The sequence below is a fragment of the Phacochoerus africanus genome, chromosome 8, assembly GCF_016906955.1.
Source record: "Phacochoerus africanus isolate WHEZ1 chromosome 8, ROS_Pafr_v1, whole genome shotgun sequence".
NCBI lineage: Eukaryota > Metazoa > Chordata > Mammalia > Artiodactyla > Suidae > Phacochoerus > Phacochoerus africanus.
Window position 1 is genome coordinate 155,106,839 of NC_062551.1, and position 21,430 is coordinate 155,128,268.

A 21,430-nucleotide genomic window follows, 5' to 3' on the forward strand; every position below is an offset into this window, starting at 1 on the left:
TACTCACTCTCTAAAATAAAGTAAAATAAAAATCTAGGTTCCCAGATCCTAGACTAGAAAAACGGGCTCCTGTCTGCCTTGGGACCTTGCAGCCTGTATTATTATTATTATTTTTTTCCGTCTTTGTAGGGCTGCACCAGCACATATGGAAGGTTCTCATGCTAGGGGTTGAATCAGAGCTGTAGCTGCTGGCCTGCACCACAGCCACAGCAATGCCAGATCCAGGCTGCCTCTGCAACGTACACCACAGCTCGCCCGCAGCACTAGATCCTTTTGTCCTCATGGATACTAGTCAGATTCATTTCCGCTGAGTCATTACAGGGACTCCTGCAACCTGTGTTTTGAATACATGCCTGGCAGCTGTGATGATCAGCCAGGTATGGGAGGCGCCTGTTAGATGAAATGGGCTTTCCTCACCTGCCCCCGCCCCCTCCCCTGGACAAAGCAGGAAAGGCTTTTCACTTCCTGAGCTTGGGAAAGTCACAACAGACTGCTTTTCACAGCACAGGCTACCTGCTTTGCTGGCTCCCAACCCCCGAGCTGCTGTGAGCTCTTAAGAACCGGAAATTGGGGATTAGGTTTCCAGCACCAACTCTGTCAGAAAAACGGCAAAAAACGTGCATGCGTGTGTGCGCGCGCGCGCACAGGAACACAGAAAAACAAAATCCCTTTAGAATCAGCCAGACCTGTGTTTAAACCCTGACCCTTCTACTTAACTACCTATATGACCCTGGGGCAGGTTACAGGATCCCTCTGAGCCTCAGTTTGCTCCCCCTTTAAATGGGATTATAGCACTTCCCAGGCCTACTGCAGGATTTGGGTAGAATCTTGTATCCAAATGTTTAGATACTGCCTAACTCAAAACAGGCGGCCCATTATAGCAGCTCAAACCTTTCTGACCTCCCTGCAGTGCCCCCGTGAGCTTGGGCACGCTCTGTCCCCTTTTGACCTTGGTTTCTCAGTCGTTTGATGAGGGTGAGTAACCATCCGAAGGGCCAGGGTGGGGCCGAGGCTGTTACTAGCTAAGATTACATTGTCCAGCCTGTGCCCAGTGTACTAACAGGAGCCCCGCCGCCCCCGTTTCCCACCCCCTACTCCGCCACTCCCCCGAGCCTTGGGCATGATGTGAACTCCCTGCAAAGTGACTGTGGACCAGCTGAGGGAGAGAACAGCTTCCTGGGAAGGGCCTGAGCCTGCAGGTCTTTAGAGGGGTCCTTCCTTGCCCCCTTCAGGTGCGGGTCCCAGTCCGCGAACTCGGCGGATGGAGGCGGGCGCGCGCCACCGCGCGGGCAGGAAAGCTCCAGCCCCAGCAGAGGGCGGAGCTGCCGCCCAGGTGGGGCAGGTGGGGAGCGTGGGCTCAGGTGTGTTCTGCGGCAGGGGAAGCGATTGCTTTCTGGCCGGCGCAGGCGGAGTAAAACGGACCCTTGGCCTCAGGATCCAGCTCTGGGAAGCTGGCTTTGTCTCTCAGACGCTGCCTCGGAGGAAGGCCATGGAAGGGGTAAGACGCGTGCTTTCGGTTGTGGTTTTCTGTGGGTCGTTACTGGCTGGTCGACTCCCAGTAGAGCGAGTGGGATAAGGCTGAGCGCGCACCCCGCCTCCTGGAGAGGAAAGCACACGCAGCGTTAGTGCCGCCCAGCTCTCACTGTCCTGGCAGGTGGGATGGAAGAGGTGTGTGTACCTATCCTGTGCCACCTCGGAGGGTGAGAGGACAGAGGTTCTCAGGACTGGTGGCCTGAAGGACCCTGGCTCTAACCCAGCCTGCTGGGCTTCTAACCTATGCTCCTTCCCCCAGCCTGGGTGTAAGTGATTGTTGGCATCTGTTTCCTTGCGTTTGTGGACTATTCCTGGTCCTCCCGAGATTAGTGGGGTGGGCTTCCTGGTGAGAGCGCAGGACTGCAGGGCCTCTTTTGTGGTTTGTGGCTTTCCTGTGGGTTCTGCTCCTTATTAGCTCTGTTGCCTGGAGCCAGTAAGTTCATCTTCCTAAGCCTCCGGGTTCCTCGCTGGTAAAATAGGATTACTGCTAGAATAACTAGTTGGTGAGATGATTGGAGGTGCTCGTCAAAAAAAACAGAGATGACCCATGGGGACGTGCTCAGCACACAGCAGGTGGAATTCTCTTCTCCTTGGATGGCCATGTGCTGTTTGCCCAGTTGGAGAATTTCTCTGCTTGACTGATTATATTTTCCTCCTCGAATTCTCCACCTCCTCCCTCCCCCTCTTCACTAAGTCGCTTTCTTTTTAAGGAGGCAGGCAGCGGTGGGTTTCGCCTCTGTCTTTATTATACGTTTGGAGTCAGGTCTCTTTCTCCTGTGAATCGTGTGGCTTCCTTCCCAGAGGTTGGCTTAAACTGGGACAGAGGATTCATTTTAGTGGGCACCCAGAAGGAGAAACTCCCCTTTGTCCCAGGGCAGGGGACATGTATCTGTCTGTGGCCAACTAGCTGGTATTGGAAAAGAGTGGGCAAAAGCACGCTGATGTGGTGGTATTTCTACTCTCTTCCCTGACTGTGAATACTCTCTTCCTCCCCTTGCCCTGTGCTTTAGCAACTTCTGAGAAGCTCCTCTTTGATGGAAAAATATCAGGCTGAATAGATCTAGTGTGGTTGTGAGACAAAGAGACTGATTTTATAGGGTGCCCTCTCTGATGTGCCAGGATATGCATTGGCATCCATAATTTCAGTTTATCCATATGACAGCACAGTGAGGTCGATGCCATCTGCCCCGTTCTTGTAGGGAGGAAACCGAGGGAATGACGTCAATTGGTCAATATCACACAGCTGGGGAGTCGCAGGGCTGGAGCCAGGGCTTTGATTTGTCAGTAACAGATATTGAGTGCCAACTACAAGCCAGACATGGCTAGCAAGGACGACAAAAGAAAAACAGGTAGTATGTTAGGCAATTTAAGAGAAAAAATGTGCCAAAGGGCAAGTTAGCTCTGAACATTTTTATGGGATAAGATACTGTGGTTATGGGATACTGGTGTGGTTATGCAACTTTTTCTGCTCAGAGAAAGAAGAAAAAAAAAGATCAAAAGAGAAATAGGGGTTATTTCTCATTGTAAAAGGATTCTGTTTTATTTTTTTAAGTCAACAGAATAACCACTGCGTATGTGTATATTGAGCCCCTGCGTTGTGTTGTCAGGGCCTGTTTCAAGAGCCGCTGATACAGCAGTGAGCCAGTCATATAAGCCTGCTTTTATGAAACTTATATTCTAGGAGTTCCCCCTGTGGCACAGCAGGATCCACGGTGTCTCTGGAGTGCCGGGACACAGGTTCGATCCCTAGCCTGGCAAAGTGGGTTAACAATCCAATGTTGCTGCTACTTCAGTGTAGGTTGCAGTTGTGGCTCCGATCTGATCCCTAGCTTGGGAACTGCATATGCCTGGGGGTGGCAAAAAACAAAATAACTTCTATTCTAGTAGAGAGGCCACATAAACCCACAGCCTTATTTGGTGAAACGGCAGTGAGTGCGGTGTGGAACCACATAGTAAGGAAGCATTTAAGGAGGGTGAGGCAGCAGGAAAGGATGCCGTTTTAAATGGATAGTTGCAAGAAAGGCATCAATGCGAGGTGCCATTTGAACAGAAACTTGGAGACGAGGAACTTGGCCCTGTCGCTCTCCTAGGGAAGAATGGTCTGCAGAGAGATAACAGCAAAGGCCCTGGGGCAGAAGCTTGTCTGATGTGTCCAAGGGCCAGTAAAATGGATGGTGCAGAGGAATCAAAGGAGAGCGTGGTCAGAGGTAGTGGCCAGGTCATGGAGGGTGCTGGAGGCCCTTGGAGGAATTTCAGGTTTGCCTTTGAGTGAGATGGAGAGCACCTGAGTGTCATGAGGGGCCAAAGAAGATGATCCAGCTTCCTTTTCAAAAGGATCACCTGGCTGTTGTTTGGAAATGAGATGATAGGGAGAGCAGGATTAGAAGCTGGCTGACCAGTTAGGAGGCTCTCAGCCCAATCTGAGCAAGAGAGCATGAGGGCCAGCACCAGAGTCTTCATAGCAAAGGTGGCTAGAAATGGTCAGATTCTGGATATATAGTGAAGGTTTAACTTCAGCAGGATTCAGCAGCTTTCACTAATGGATTGAGCAAAAAGAAAATGAAAGAAAGAAAATGACTCCAGGGTGTGAAGCCAGAGCACCTGGGAGAGTGGAGTTGATGTTGAGTAAGATGATTTAAGGTGAGGTAGGTTTGCAAGGAGATCAGGGATCAGTTTTAGACAAGGAAGTTTTAGGTTGAGGGGCTGAGTAGGGGTTTAGAGTTGAAGGGAGAGGCCCAGGCAGGAAGTATGACTAAGATAATACAGCCTCATTGCCTAGCATAATGCTGGGTGCATGGTGGTGTTGAGGATATTTTACTGGGGTGGTTTTTAGACTTGGGTATAGGAGTTCCCATAGTGACTCAGAGGAAATGAATCTGACTAGCATCCATGAGGGCACAGGTTCCATCGCTGGCCTTACTCAGTGTATTAAGGATCCATCATTGCTGTGGCTACAGCGTAAGCCAGCAGCTATAGCTCCAATTTGACCCCTAGCCTGGGAACCTCCATGTGCCTTGCGTGCAGCCCTAAAAAGACAAATAAATAAATAAACTTGGCTCCACATTCTCTGATGTACCTTCCATCAAGAGGTGGAGTCTGCATTCCTTTCCCTTGAATCTGGGCAGAATTGTGACTGCTTTGGCCAATAGACTATGACACATGTGACAGTATGTGACCTCAGAGACTATGTAATAAAAGGTCATGCAACTTCTATCTTGTTTGAGAGAATGTAACTTTTTTTTTGAGGGGGAGGAGTCTATGTATATTTTATTTTTACTTTTTAAAAAAGATATTTATTAGAGTATAATTGATTTACAATGTTGAGCCAGTTTCTGCTGTATATCAAAGTGATTCAGTCATATATATACATTCCTTTTCTTATATTATCTTCCATCATGGTCTCTCTTAAGAAACTGTATATAGTTCCTTGTGCATACTCTAGGATCTCATTGCTTATCCATACTAAATGTAATAGTTTGCACTAACTACTTCACTTCCTCCCCCTTGGCAATTACAAGTTTGGAGAACCTCATACTTGCAGCCCTCAGCCCCCACATAAAAGCTCTACAGAGACACTTCATGTAGGGGCTCTTATTGACAGCTAAGTCTAGCCTTCCAGCATCCCTGCAAGACAAGAACCAGGGCTCTCCAGGCCTGCCCCTCCACCACTGAGCTACCACTGGGCTAATTTCATCAATACCCTGTGGAACAGAAGAACCACCCAGCTGAGCCTCACCCAAATTCCTGTCCCACAAAACTGTGAGATATGGAAAAAAATGTTTATTGCTTTTTTTTTTTTTTGGTCACTCGGGATAATGGTATCTACCTCTTAGCAGTCAAATTAGTTTTATAGAAAGAGCTTAGGACACCTCAGTGAGCTCAAAGGGCAGGTAATTCTACAAACTAAAATAATACTATGTTACAGTAATAATAAGTATACCATTATATGTTGAACTGTATCCTTCCTCCATACGTCTGTATGTCGAAGTCCTAAACACCACTACCTCAGATGACATTATTTGGAAATAGGGTCTTTGCCAAGGTAACCAAGTCAAAGTGAGGTCCGTAGGGCAAGAATAATCCAATATGACTGGTGTCCTTATAAAAGGGAGGGATGTGGAGGTGGAGATACACACCGAGGAGGGACAATGTGAAGATAAAAGAACACCTTGTGAACATGAAGACAGCCATTTACAGGCCAAAGAGAAAGGCTTGGAATAGATCCTTCCCTCAGAAGGACTCAGCCCTGCTGACTTCTCTGTCTTGGACTTCCAGCCTCCAGAACCACAAAGTAACACATTTCTCTTGTTTGACTCACACAGTCTGGGGTACCTTTTGACCACAGGCCAAGCAAACTCTTACATGAACCTTATCAGGAAGTTAACAGAGAGAACGTATATAAATACCTGATGTCGTGCCCTTCCCCCACCAACCTGGAAAGGATGTTGTACCATGTTACTATTTTGACTTCTCACATAAAAAGACAGCTGTGCTGAGCTCTTTAGAGAAGAAATCTGATAGGTACTTATTAGCACCCAGCTTGGGAAGCAGAGTGACATGGTCTGGGGACTGTGGTCTGTACTCCTCTCTGATCATTGATTCTTGGGTTTGGTTTTTCTCATCTGTAAGAACCTAAAAGAGCAAACTCTTGGGGTGAAGTTTTCAAAAGTAATACCAACATTTTGTTGGGACATACTAAATACAAGTTACACATAATTTGTTTCAGAGATAATTAAGCAATTTTGGATCAGAATATTGGAAAAAGTTAAAGTTTTACTTCTTACTTTTCACTCTTACTATTGTTTTCATCTTCCCTATTTTACAGATAAGGTAGAATCAGGATTCAAACTCAGACATATTTCACTCAGCATTCCCTTTCTTGATTCTTAGTTTAGTTCCTTTTTAGCATGATCACAGTGAGTAGTTTACTGGACAGGGATGTTTAGAAATGTTTAAACCAGAAGACCTGAATCTGAGCCTGGGTCTGCCATCCAAACAACTTGCTCTGTGGCCTCGAACAAGCCACTTAACTTCTCTGAGATTCAACAGTCTTATCTCTGTGTGTCTAACAATACCTATTTGATATTTTGTCCATGAGGATCATCTATGGTAATGTATTTGAAAGTACTGTTGAAAGGATAAAATTCCAAAAATATTCAGAGTTGTTGATATCACAATTTCCCAACCCAAAATTTGAACAGAGAAGGCAATAGAATTCAGAGTCCTAAACTCTTCCACTTTCTGTGAACCAGCCAAGAGCTCATCTCAAAGATCAGTGTATGGTCTTAGGTAAGAAAAAGGAAGTCGTCCTTGGGAAAGGCTTTTACAATTTGAAGTCGATATACAAAAACCAAGCAGTATTACCATTTAAACTTTTAAAAGAATCCATGCACCCTTTTAAAAAATCACCCCAAAGTCTCTTGTGCATTTTGTTTTTCATCCAGTGCTGTTTCTGAGTACATGCTTAGGAGCTTTCCCCCAAGCTGTGGTACCCAGAGAAAGGCACTGATTGGAAGTCAGAGGATGGCAGTCTGAACTTAGTCTCAGCCACTCAGGCCTGTGTGCACTGAGGCCAATGGTTCACCTGCAGGGGTGGGGGGAAGGGGGTCAGTCTCCTTACTAACAAGGATTAAATGAATGAGCTGACATATCGAAAAAAGCAGCTAGCATCAAAAATATCCATGGACTCTTAGTCTAACCTGCTAGCCACTTTTGAGCTGGGTGGTGAGACGGTAGGAAGAATTTAAGAAGTTTCTGCCTCATTCTGATCTACATGTTGTGGGCATGGGACCCTAATGCCTGGCTCTGTAATTTTTAGAAACAGATGAATTACTAGTAGATGTGCTTAACCAGCTCTGTGCTCTGGACTCCCCTGGATGCTCACCCCTGTGCCTTGCTTAGTGACTACTTTATTGACCAATGTCCCAGGAAGGGTAAAACACGATATTGGTGAGGACCCACTCTCTGGTGGTCCCTACACCTGGGTGTACTATTTCATTCAAGTCTCACAAGTCGTCTGAGAGAAATATCATCCCCATTTTGCAGATGAGGAAATGGAAGTTCTTTGGGGTGACATGGTTTTGCTGTTGTCGTGATTAACAGCAGCAGCAGCTAACACTGAGCACATATATACATCAGGCCTGACTCTAAATGCTAGATATGGATTAATTCACAGCTGCTCTAGAATAGGCAAGATCATCAGGCAGGTAGACACTCCCATGGAGAGGCCCAGAGAGGCTGAACAATTTCTGAAAGTCCCACAGCCAGTCAGAGATGGCGCTGGGATTCAAACCAAGAAGCAGAAAGTTTAAAGAATACATTCTGTAAGAGTTCCCCTCTCCCAGAAACTCTAAAATAGTGGTATCAGGCTGTCAAAAGTACAGAGCCAGCTGAAAAAGGAGAGATATCCCAACACAGCAACGCCTTGAAACCCAAGGACATGACTAGTATTTATTTCTACTTGGAAAAACAAAAGCAGTTTTGACTATATACAACCCCCAGAGAAAATGGCATAGACAAAAACATTCTTTCTGTTCCTTACGTCTCTCTTTCAGAAAAGATCTCTCGTCCTAGCATGCATTCACAGTGAAAAACAGTAATAAATTTCCCAGCAAAAAAACAGAGCCTGGCAACACCCTTTGCTCAAAAAGTTGTTTCCAAATAGATCTGCAACTCTTTTGAGTCCTTTGCAATTAACTCCTTAAAATATCAGTGGGTGAAGGCCTTCTTCTTTGCTTCATGGAGTATAAATCTCCCACATCTTCACTGGTGCTGAAGAGAGATTTATATTGACTTTAGCATCACAGGATTGATTTCGGAGGGCATATTCAACTTTCAGACTCACTTTTGGGAACATTTCCTGTGCTCTCCCCTAACCCAGGAGTGCAGTGTGGAGCTGGGGCTATAAGGGATGAGAAGGAATGCCACACTGCCCTCTCATGCCATCAGCACTGGGGGAGAGAGGGCTGCATCTACCCAAGGAGGCAGTGTAGTACACATTAGGAGCTTGGGCAGGGCTCCAAAGGTTCCAGTTTAAGCTCTACCCCTTGCAACATTAACTCCATGAACCTCAATTTTTTAAAATCTGAAATATTGGAATAATACTAGATAATATCTTAAATAATATCTTATTTAAACTGTTTAAAGATTTACATGAAATGTCTTTCTCTGCTTCAGTTCTCCCACCCGAAAATTTTAGGAAAACTATCGTTTGGAGAACAGGTCTTGGCCTTGACGGGAAATCTATGTGACTTTGGGCAAGCCTTCAGAGTCTTCATCTGTAAAAGAATGATGAGAACTCTTCATCAGAGTCTTCCATTACCCCTCTGAGTGCTGATATTTGAAGGATTTATACCTAACATCAAAAGAGACTGTCTGGTCTATGGAGCAGTTAAAAAGATTAGTGATGGTTATTTTATTTTTTGGTAAACCCACTGTTATATTCCAAGTAGAATCTGATTCACAACTTAATGTCTCCATGTTTCTTTCTCAGCTCCTCTGGCTACTGAACTCAATGTAGTCAGTCCTGTGAGCCTCTAAGAGCTTCAGATCAAACATTTGGTTCAAATTCTGCCTCCATGACTTTCAAGCCATGTGTTGAGAGATTGACATCACTAGATGGTGGGTCCATCAGTGAGCATGAGGAGTAAAGCCGTCTCCAATTTATGCCTTATTACAGGTGTATGTGTGTGTGTGTGTGTGAGTGTGAGTACGCACTCCCCACGGTTAAAGCCACTGAGATTGAAGAGTCACTTTGTTAACAATAAAACCTAGATTATCCTGACTACTGTATACTCCAAAGTTTTATTTCAGAGCTTATATACTAGTTTCCTATTGCTTCTGTAACAAATTACCACAAACTTGGTGCCTTAAAGTCCCACCCATTCACTCTTTCATAGTTCTGTGGCGTGGGGCGGGGGGCATAGATTTAAAATAGGTCTGTGGGGCTGTGCTCCTTTTGCAGGCTCTAGAGAAAAGTTGACTTCCTTGCCGTTTTCATCTTAGAAGCCACGCACATGCGTTGGTCCATGGCCCCTTTCCTCAGCTGAAAATTCAGCATCATAGCATCTTCTCTGACTGCTGCTTCCATCTTCATTATTTTCTAAGACTTCGCTTTTCCTCCTTTCCTCTTACAAGGGCCCCTATGATTATGTTTCACCCCCCTGGATAATCCACGGTCATTTGCCCAGATGAATATAACTCAATCCCCTTCCTAAATCTTCTTTAACCATGTAAGATAACATAAGTCACAGGTTCTGAGGATTGGGGCATGGATCTCTTTGGGAAGGGATATTATTCAGCCTATCACAGCCCTAGCCTATCCTGACCATCACTCATGCCAGTTTTTTTTTTTTTTTTTTCCCCCAGAGCATATGTCATGGCTTTTTTTTTTTTTTTTAATGTTTATTGAAGTGTGGTTGATTTACAGTGTTTTATAAGTTTCAGGCATACAGTAAAGTGATTCAATTATACATATGTATAAATATATATATTCTAGGAGTTCCTGTCGTGGTGCAGTGGTTAATGGATCTGACTAGGAACCATGAGGTTTCAGGTTCAATCCCTGGCCTTGTTCGGTGGGTTAAGGATCCAGCATTGCCATGAGCTGTGGTGTAGGTCGCAGATGTGGCTTGGATCCTGCATTGCTGTAGCTGTGGTATAGGCCGGTGGCTACAACTCCGATTAGACCCCTAGCCTGGGAACCTCCATATGCCGTGGGAGTGGCCCTAGAAAAGGCAAAAAGACACACACACACAAAATGTGTATATATATATATATATATATATATATTCTTTTTCTACATTCCCTTCCATTATAGGTTATTACAAGATACTGAGTATAATTCCCTGTGCTATGCACTAGGTCATTGATGATTACTTTATATATAGTAGTATGTATATTTTAATCCCAATCTAATTTATTCCTCTCTCCCACTCACCATAGAAAATTTGGTTTTCTATGTCTGCGAGTCTGTTTTGTAAATAAGCTCACTTGTATCCTTTTTTAATTCCACATGTAAGTGATACCATATGATTTTTTTTTTTGTCTTTATAGGGCCACACCTGCAGCATGTGGAGGTTTCCAGGCTAAGGGTCTAATTGGAGCTATTGCTGCCGGCCTACGCCAGAGCCACAGCAATGCCAGATCCAAGCCACACCTGCGACCTACACCACAGCTCATGGCAATGCTGGATCCTTAACTCACTGAGCAAGGCCAGGGATCAAACCTGCAACCTCATGGTTCCCAGTTGGATTTGTTTCCACTGTGCCATGATGGGAACTCCGATACTTGTCTTTCTCTGTCTGGCTTACTTCACCTAGTATGATAATCTCTAGGTCTATCCATATTGCTGAAAATGGCAAAATTCCATTCTTTTTAATGGCTGAGTAATATTCCATTGTGTGTATGTACCACATCTTCTTAATCCATTCATCTGTCAGAGGACACTTAGTTTGCCTCCAAGTCTTGGGTATTGTTAATAGTGCTGCTATGAATATCTGGGTGCATGTATCTTTTCAAGTTAAGTTTTTCTCCAGATAGAGGCCCAGGAGTGGATGCAAGATCACATGATAGCTCTATTTTTAGTTTTTTAAGTGAACACCATACTGTTTTTCACAGTGGTTGAACCAATTTACATTCCTACGAGCAGTGTGGGAGGGTTCCCTTTTTTCCACACCCTGTCCAGCAGTTATCATTTATAGACTTTTTGATGATGGCTATTCTGACTAGAGTGAAGTGATACCTTATTGTAGTTTTAATTTGCATTTCTCTATTATCAATGTTGAGCATCTTTTCATGTGCCTTTTGGTGACCTGTATGTTTTTGGAGAAATGTCTGTTTAGATCTTCTGCCCATTTTTAAATTTGTTTATTTGATACTGAGCTATATGAGTGTTTGTATATTTTGGAGATTAGTTCCTTGTCAATCACATTGTTTGCAAATATTTTCTCCCATCCTGTGAGCTGTCTTTTCATTTTGTTTATATTTCCTTTGCTGTACAATAACTTTTAAGTGGGTCCCCTTTATTTTTGTTTTTGTTTTCATTACTCTAGAAGGTGGATTCAAAAAGATACTGCTGCAATTTATGTCAAAGTGTTTTGCCTCTGTTTTCCTCTAAGAGTTTTATAGTATCTGGCCTTACACTTAGGTTTTTAATCCATTTTGAGTTTATTTTTGTGGATGGTATTAGAGAATGTTCTAATTTCATTCTTTTACATGTAGTTGTTCAGTCTTCCCAGCACCATTTATTGAGACTGTCTTTTCTCCATTGTACATTCTTGCCTCCTTTGCCGCAGATTAATTGACAGTAGGCCCCTGTGAGTAATATTCCCTTCGGAGCTTTCTATCCTATTCCATTAATCTATATTTCTGTTTTTGTGCCAGTCCTTACTGTTTTGATGACTTGAGCTTTGTAGTATGGTCTGAAGTCAGAGAGCCTGATTCCTCTAGCTCTGTTTTTCTTTCTCAGCATTGCTTTGGCTATTGAGGTCTTTTGTGTTTCTTTATATAAGAATTTCAAAATTTTTGTTCTAGTTCTGTAAAAAATGTCATTGGTAACTTGATAGAGATTGCATTGACTCTGTAGATTGCCTTGGGAGTATAATCATTTTGACACTGTTGATCCTTCTAATTTAAGAACGTGGTATATCTTTCCACTTATTTGTGTCATTTTCGATTTTGATTTCTTTAATCAGCATCTTGTATTGTTCAGAGAACAAATCTTTTGCACCTTTAGGTAAGTTAATATTCCTAGGTATTTTATTCTTTTTGATGCAGTGGTATATAGGGTTTTTTCCTTAATTTATCTTTATGATTTGTTGTTAGTATATAGAAATGCAACAGATTTCTGTGTACTAATTTTGTATCCTGAAACTTTACCAAATTCACGGGTGAACTCTAGTAGTTTTCCGATAGCATCTTTAGGATTTTCTAGGTATAGTATCATGTCATTTGCAAACAGTGACAGTTTTACTTCTTCTTTTCCAATTTGGTATCCTTTTATTTCTTTTTCTTATCTGATTTCTGTGGCTAAGACTTCTAAAACTATGTTGAATAAAAGTGGTGAGAGTGGATATCCTTGTCTTATTCCTGATCTTAGAGGAAATGCTTTCAGCTTTTCACCATTGAGTATGATGTTAGCTGTGGGTTTGTCATAAAATAAAACACAATTTAGATCTTCCTCAAGTTGCTCGGAGTTTAATAGGGAAGGTGTATAAAAATAACATAATTATAAGGTAACAATTGTAATGTGAACAATGACATTATGTTCAAGTAACTGAGGGAGCAGAGAGGAAGAATCTTTCATCTCCACCTGGGTGAGGCAGAAAAGCCTTTCCCAAGGGAGGTAATTTCTGATTTGGGTTTTAAAAGATGAAAAGTGTTCACCAGGAAATGGGGGTTGGGGGAAGGAAAGGCATTCCAGGGAATAGCATATATGAAGGAACTGAGGGTGGAAACACCATCGTGTGTTTTGGGGCAAAGGGACAGGACAAAAGGGGAACATGGGGACTTGTATGCCTTTGCTGAACACTACATCCTCCACACAGCACTGGACAACTATGAGGGTGGAGAGTGTGTATGGACCAATGAGAAGCATACAACAGATACCAAATTAACCAGTCCTTTTCCTCTTCCTCAAGTTGGTTATGGTGTCAGAGGGTATGTGGTTAGGGAGCTGCTTAGTTTCAAAATTTCAGATGGAGCTTCATATAATCATTATAATAAGTCCTTCTTTAAGCCATTCCTCTTCTTTTTACCCCAGCCCCCCTATGACTTTTATTCATCTGTTCATTAATTTAGTATGTATTTTTGAGTATCCACCACATGGTAGGTGCTGTGTTGGACACTGAGATCTCAAGCTAATTGCTTCTTCTCTTTGGTAAGCCAATTCCAAGAGTTAAATTTTCTTTTTATCTGGAAAATCCTTTTGTATCAGATCTATGGCATTTATACATATTGAAAGATAATGTCTTAAATCTGTATTGCATTATTTATTTTTTATTTTATTCAAAATGTCCTTGTAATTCATTTTATTTGATGTCTATAGGAACTTTGTGAGGCAGACAGGATAAATACAATTATTTACATTTTAAGTATAACCAAAAAAATGAGATTTTTATCCCTTCCGTTGGTTAATAAGTGTTTTAGCTAACTTCCTCAAGCCAAGATAAGTTGTATGAGAAATAGTTTATATATGGTTGAATAAGATTATGGTCAACAAATTCCATTTATGCATGTTCATTTAGTTAACATAAATTTATTAACTGTTTACTGTATGATTCAGAACAAGTTAAACTTGGGAGTTTCTAATCCTTACCACAAACTTTCAAAAACAACGTACCTCATTTTATAGATGAACAAATTGAGGCTCTGATCACAGAGTGACATAGATATTCAGCCCTGGGATGAAGCCAATATTATTTCTATATTCATTTTGGCCACAATAAGTCAAAAGCTTACACATTCTTCATGAGGACTCAAGGTGATACACCTTAAAAAATAAGCTAGATCACATCCCTCCTAGTTCTTGTATTTCTTCTCTTAAAGTTAAGCAATTACCAGTGATTACTTTTTCTTTGTCAGCATCATCTGTTTATTAAAGCCTTATTATTTCCTCTTGTCTATTCACACAAAGAAAAAGAAATCTGCTAATGTTTCACTAAGCTCTACATTCTTCTCCTTCTGCCCTTCAGTTATTCTGCCTGTTTATCTCAAGCTAGTGTCTCTAGACTGAGTGACAAAGTCTGGCCCAGTGCCCAGGAGATCAATACAAGGCCATCTCTATCTAGTTGGCTTTGTCATTTTGTTCTTGTTGGAGTCCCCTTTAGTGTTTCCTGATTTAGCTGACAGTAAACTAGAGCAGCCTTTAGGAGGGAGCACAAAATGGGCATGTGGGCTGAGCCTAAGTAAAGCCAAACAGTCTGAAAGGTGGGTCCTGTGTTGCTGTCCATTTTTCTGAAGTAGCTTTGCTGGCTGGGAACAGAGAGGGGATTGGAGAGAAGAGGACAACTTTGCATGGTGATTTCACAAAGTGAGTAGAAGCAAGGAGTAGACTGGAGCGAAACCTCTGAGAAAATCCATGGATACTTCAGGTCAGTGAGTGCAGAAGAGAGAGATCAAAAAGAAGGCATTGTTGGAAACTAACTTGCTGCCCATCAGAATGGGTACAGCTTTCCCATCTGAAACCACCAGGCCAGTTAATTCTGTACATATTTCTTGAGCATGTACCCTTTGCCACAGATAATTACGTCATCACTGTCAAAATCATCACGATAACCATCGTCGCCATCACTGTCCTCCTCTTCCTCAGCCTCATTCTCTTTATCCGCATCACAACTCTTCTCATCAGAATGTCGTTACTGAAGGCCTCCTTTGTGCCAGGCACCAGGCCAGCGTTGATGGCAGTTCTTTGATGTGAATGGTTGTTTCTTCAGTTTACTCCTCTGGAAATAGAGAAGAGAGAACTGAAATAGCTTTGTCAAAGTGACCAAGCCAGAATTCAGAGATTGGGTTTTAACCTCAGACTTTCAACCCCAGAGCCCACGTGCTTAACCCTATTGCTGCGCTTAATTAAGGCAGCTCTTAGTCTAGGAAGGCAGGGGAAAATGTAGAAGATGAAAACAGTGTAATAGACACTGTAACTGAGAGAAGGACAAGGTGTCTGGGAGCAGAGAGGAGTCAGCACCTCCTACAGCATACTTGGTGGAAGACTCCCTGAGGGAGTCGCAATGGAGCCGAGTCAAGCAATACACGTTTCAGACAAGAAAAAGGCAGAAGCGTGTTCCAGGCAGAGGATGAAATGTGTGTAAAATGTGGAGGCATTTATCCTTTAACAAATATTTACTGTCTTCTCTGCTTCAGGCACTATGTTAGGAAACCCAAGGGTGACTTAGAAGGTGAGGAGTGTATCCAGTGGGATGTATGTCCTAGAGGAGCTAAGTCTGGACACTTCAAGAACAATAACTTAGAGGGAGAAATGATAATAATACCATGTATTACAATCTATTATGACTTTTCACAGGCCTGGAACACTACCTAGGACATAATAGGCACCTGGCTAGGTGATGAATGACTGAATGAGTGATCTCTGTTCACCTTTAACACAATCCATTTGCTTGTAAGTTCCATAAGGACAGGGAACATTGGTTCACCACCATCACTGCTTGTATCTGTAGCAGAGCCCCTGAGTTGCAGGTCGCTAGGGAACACTGTCCACAGATAGTCTATGTGAATGGTCTGTGTGATCACAATGTGACAGATGCCCCTGGGGATGTGCAATGTGGAAACTTGGATTCCCACCTCCAGAGGATTCATGCTTGTTCATTGAATGAGCTAATGAAGAAGGCAGGCAGGAAGGAATAACAGAGATTTCTGTTATTCAGCCTCTTAATCATGCAAGAGGCATGTTTGTTTCACAGGTGGGCAAGAGATATAAAAAGCCTGCCTCCAAACACACATCCAGTGAGCCGAAGTGCCAAAAGACGAACCCAGGCCTCTCCTAATCAATGCTTTCCCACCATATTGCACAGTTTCTCTGTAAATCCATCAGTTCACGGTTTCCTCCAAGGAACCAAGGATGCTTCTTTCCTAGGAAACAGCTGGGTTGCACGGTTTTCTTGGCCCCACACAGCTGGCACCTTCCCAAGGCAAAGGAAATTGGGAGCTTGAGCGGGGAGCCTGATCAAGGATTGGTGTCTATCTAATTGCTTCTGTAAATCTCTCTCACAAGAGGCTCTGATTCACTGTTCTCTGGGTAAAGATGATCCTGAGGTTTAGTGAGTGGATTAGCAGAATACATACTTAGGAAGCACAAAGATTGCTGAGCATCATTTGTGGATAAAGAAATTTTGTCCCAGATAAAGGGCCTTACAAACACTCTGCAGCTGCATTTATTGACTGTTTTCAGGCATAAATTGAGGCTACGGTAGTGTGTTAGAAAGAATTGGGGACCGAGGTCTGAAGGTCTAGGTCAGCCATTTATGAGCTCCTTGATCTTAGGCAAGTAACTTGGCCTTTCCAGTTTAGTCTCTTCATTTGTGAAATGGAGTTAACCACTTCTGAAGCGTTGTGAAAGAGTAAACAAAGTAATATATGAAAATGAAAAGAATATGAGTTTGGGAATCAGACTTGATTGATTGATTGATTTTCTTTTTAGGGCTGCATCTGTGGCATGTGGAAGTTATAGACTCAGAGCTGCAGCTGCTGGCCTACACCACAGCCATAGCAGCATAAGAGCTGCTGAGCTGCTTCTGTGACCAATGCTACAGCTTATGGCAACACCAGATCCTTAACCCACTGAGCAAGGCTAGGAATTGAACCACATCCTTATGGATACTAGTCAGATTCTTAACCTGCTGAGCCACAATGGGATCTCTCATACTCGATTTTTAACTACAAATTTAATAATGATACAATCTTCGATATGAGCAATAATAATAATAGCCAGCATATATAGGAAATACGCTATGTACCAGGCATTGTGCTAAACACTTAAGAAGGAATAGCTAAATAAATAGACAGCAACAGACTAAACAATATTATTGTTGCCATTTTATTGATGAGAACGGAGCTGATGAAGTTAAAAGGGTGACACTTCCTCACTGAGAACAAAAGGGTGGGCTCCAAACACAGATTATCTGACTCCAAAGTCCACAACATAGTTTTTTTGGTATAGTTGATTTACAATATTACATTGGGAGTTCCCATCATGGCTCAGCAGTTAACAAGCCCAACTAGAATCCATGAGGATGTGGGTTTGATCCCTGGCCCTGCTCAGTGGGTTGAGGATCTGGCATTGCCGTGAGCTGTGGTGTAGGTCTCAGACACGGCTCGGGTCCTGAGTTGCTGTGGTTGTGGCTGTGGTGTAGGCTGGCAGCTGTAACTCCAATTCGGCCCCTAGCCTGGGAACTTCCATATGCCGAAGGTGCAGCCCTAAAAAGCAAAAAAACAAAACAAAAACAATATTACATTAGTTTCAGGTATAGCAACATGGCCATTTTTATTTCTTAGGTTTGCTCTTCATATTAGAGTCCCAGCTGCATGAAGAAACAGTAAAAGAAATCAAAGGGAGACCATTCTAAATGCAATGGGGGACAGATTTTATAGGTGTTGGAGATTCAATTTTTTTTTTTTTTGCAAATTATATTCCATTATGGGTTATTACAAAATGTTGGGAATAATCCCTTGTGCTCTACATAAATCCTTGTTGCTTATCTATTTTATATAGAGCAGTTTGTATCTGTTAATCTTACACCCTAATTTATCCCTTCCCCCTCCCCTTCCCTTTGGTAACCAGAACTTTGTTTTCTATGTCTGTGAGTTTGTTTACGTTTTGTATATGGATTCATTTGTGTCATTTTTAGATTCCATATATAAGTGATATATAATACTTGTCTTTCTCTGACTTATTTCACTAAGCATAATAATCTCTAGGTCCTTCATTTTTCTAGATGTATACCTAGGAGTGGGATTGCTGGATCCTATAGTAACTCTATTTTTAGTTTTTTCAGGAAACTTCATACTGTTCTCCATAGTGACTGCACTAATTTACATCCCCACCCGCAGCATAAGAGGGTTTGCTTTTCTCCACACCTTCTCCAGCGTTTATTATTTGTAGACTTTTGGATGATAGCCAGTCTGACCCATGCGAGGTGATACCTCATCATGGTTTTGATTTGCATTTCTCTAGTGATGAGTGATAATAACATGGTTTTCAGTCTCTAAGCCACACTGTTTTCTCTCTCCAAACCTCAGTTTTCTTATCTTTAAAATGGGGATAACAATCCCTGTACAGCCTCATTGGTAGGAGCACTCGAGGTTAGATCTGGAAAGTACATGTTGTAGGGACCCAGCATGGCATGTGGCGTGGTGGCGGAGCCATGGTGGCGGAGCCGTGGTGGCGAGGTGGTGAGGAGACGGAGATACCCGTGATGCTTGCGGGTCCTGCAGCTCTTCAAGATGACTTCCATGGCTGTTATTAGAGAAGATTCTGAGTAGACAGAAAACCAGATAGCAGCTGCTTTCTCTTCTTTAAGGAAAAAAAAAAAAAAAAAAGACACAAAACAAAACCTCCAACACCTATAAAATCTGTCCCCCATTGCATTTAGAATGGTCTCCCTTTGATTTCTTTTACTGTTTCTTCATGCAGCTGGGACTCTAATATGAAGAGCAAACCTAAGAAATAAAAATGGCCATGTTGCTACGGGGTTTACGTCACGCGCGGTAGGGTGAAAGCCATGAAGGGGCTCAAAGAAGTTGTTCAGCCCTTCTCTTTTCAGTGTTCAGTAAATTGCACTTTAAATAAAACTGTCGCTAGCTCAAAGGACACTGAGTAACTGTTCTGTCTGGGACACGAGAGGGCACTACGGAGAGCAGGAAGCACTTTTTAAATAAGGACTCTCTGTGGTGGATTTTTTTTCCAACTTGCTGGAGGCCAGCTTCTAGTGAACTTTCCCTGTTCTTGCTCCATGTCGCAGTGCCAAACAGGCACAGGGAATGTAATGAGGATGCCAGGCCTGGGAGAGTTTAAGGGCTGGGCTGCTGGCAGAGATCATAAATTCTGACTTCAGCCCCTTAGCCTTGGATTATTAACCAAGCTGTACTTGAGCCCCTCTGCTGGGAGCTTCATTTAGAATTAGGCCTCTGAGGATGTATGGCCCAATTTTTCCTCTGAGACCCTCACTTGTCCTGCAGAATGCAGTTACAAGCCGCGTTTTGGTATCTTAAAGCAATCTCAAGCTCACTGTGTTTCTTCTGTTTTTTTTTTGTTTTTGTTTTTGTTTTCCTGATTTCCTAAAAAAGGCATCATAAATCTCATTTGTTTGAAATGAGTAGCTATCTCCATTTTTTTTTTCATCTTAAAGACTTGTATACTGCTGTGCCTTGAATGAGAGTATGTAGGTTGCAAAATACTGATTTCTAATGCGCCATCTCCCTGTATAGTCCATGAAGGTATTTTGAACTGTAAAAATGCAAATGTATGTTGAAAAGTTTGTTTTTAATGGCTTGTGGTGGGGGACTTTCAGCAGACAACCTCAACCCCACTTCTTACCCCTCCCCATCTCATATTTCAGTCAAGCTCCCTATTTTGGAAACTCACACATGCCAGGCTCTCAAGCCTAGAATGTCACCCACTCTTCTGACAGTCAAGCTCCTGTTTGTTTGTTTGTTTGTTTTTTAGGGATGCACCCAAGGCATATGGAGGTTCCCAGGCTAGGGATCAAATCAGAGCTACAGCTGCTGGCCTACACCATGGCCATAGCAACTTGGGATCCAAGCCACATCTGCAGCCTACACCACAGCTCACGGCAATGCCAGATCCCTGACCCACTGAGCAAGGCCAAGGATCAAACCCACATCCTCATGGATACTAGTCAGATTCATTTCTCCTGTGCTACAATGGGAACTCTTCTTCTTTGCTCTTCACACCTGGCTTTCTCCAAGAAGAACTTGGCACTGATTAGGGTTTCCCTCTGCCCGGTTCTGGTGCTGCCCGGTCGCAGTAGTGACCACTGGGTGCTGTCATCATCTGTTTACTTGTCTATCTTTTCCACTGTGACTCCCGTGAGAGCAAGGCCTGGGACTGTGTTACCCATTGATAGACATCATAGTAGGCAGGCAACAAATAAATGTTGAATGAGTTTGCGGAAAGACAAATAAAAGCCTGTCGTAGGGAAAAGGCATGCAATGGCACAGAGTTGATTTTCAAACATCACAGGCTTTGGTGGTATCCACCCTTGGCTCAAGTATGCATTAGCTACGTGAACTGAGCGCTCTACAGAAAACTCTGATCCTTGGTTTTGTCCTCATGTTTGGGGGCACAGCTCAGAAGCCCACTGTAAGGATTACAGTAATTGAGGGGAAATATGCATGTGTATACACAGTGCTTGGAAGCTTAATATTAATGACATAATAAGGATTCAGAGCACATTTCATATTCTTTTATTTGGAATTACTACTAGTTTTCCCTCCATTTTCTCCATTCTTAAATACATCCAAATGCTTTCTAACCAGTTCAGTTCAGTTTGAAAGAACACCTATTGTCCATCTAGGTTCCATGTGCCCTGGCTTAATCACAGAAACATGAGTGAAAAAGATACAGTCTGTTCCATGACTCTGAGGCCCTCACAGTGTGAATGGGATATGAGTGAAGCAGACATAAACGTGCATGATTTTAATAAAATTAAACAAATGGAAAGATAGAGGTAAGCAAAAGTGCTATAAAACATGGAATAAGTCCTCTTAGCCCAACCTGAGAGCTGGAAGACGCTTCTGGGAGAGATTGATAACTCGGATGAATCTCAAAAGACGCACATTTAGCCAGGTGAGGAAGTATGGAAAAGGCCTTCTAGGCAGAAGGAACAGCATGAACAAGTGCACCAGGGCAAGTTCAGTTTCGCTAGAGGGGTGAATTAGAGGCAGGAAGTGGGAAATGAAGCTGGAAATGGAGGCAGGAAGAGATGAGCGGGTCTTTCATGTCTGACTAAGGAAGGTATGATTTATCACCAGGGTAATTGGGAACGATTAAAGGATTTTAACAGGAAGTGCATAATCAGAACTGTGCTTTAGTTGCATCATTGGCATGAACTTGATTCATTAGTCTGTAAGATAGCTTTTTGAAAGCGCATCCCCTCTAGGTCATTATTTCCAGAAATCCATTTGTTTGTTTCATTCAATAAATTTAGCAAATAATTATGGAGTACTTACTAGGAGTAAAGCATCATTCTTGAAGCTGTGGGATCTACAAGAGTACCTGTGTTATTCTGCCTGCTGCTAAGGAGTTCCTAGGCTATTGAGAAGTATGAGGCTTAATTACTCAAGTCCTTGTAGTAGAACATGGAAAGTGGTAAGAGGTATGAGACCAAAAGAGGTTTGCAGATAAAATTCTGGAGACATGTTG

At 42.8% G+C, this 21,430-nt stretch overlaps 1 protein-coding gene across 3 annotated transcripts in view; it reads left to right on the plus strand.

Annotated features, from left to right (window-relative positions):
* The first annotated feature begins 1,315 nt into the window (after positions 1-1,315).
* Positions 1,316-21,430, plus strand: part of FYB2 (FYN binding protein 2) — a 112,439-nt gene continuing 92,324 nt past the window's right edge. For 2 of the 3 annotated variants that reach the window (XM_047788907.1, XM_047788906.1), the window contains exon 1: positions 1,327-1,498. In XM_047788907.1, coding sequence (XP_047644863.1) covers positions 1,490-1,498 — 9 coding nt within the window. In that variant the 5' untranslated portion in view covers positions 1,327-1,489. Of the gene's footprint in view, positions 1,499-21,430 lie in introns of all 3 variants that reach the window. The other variant, XM_047788905.1, reaches the window with a different exon arrangement.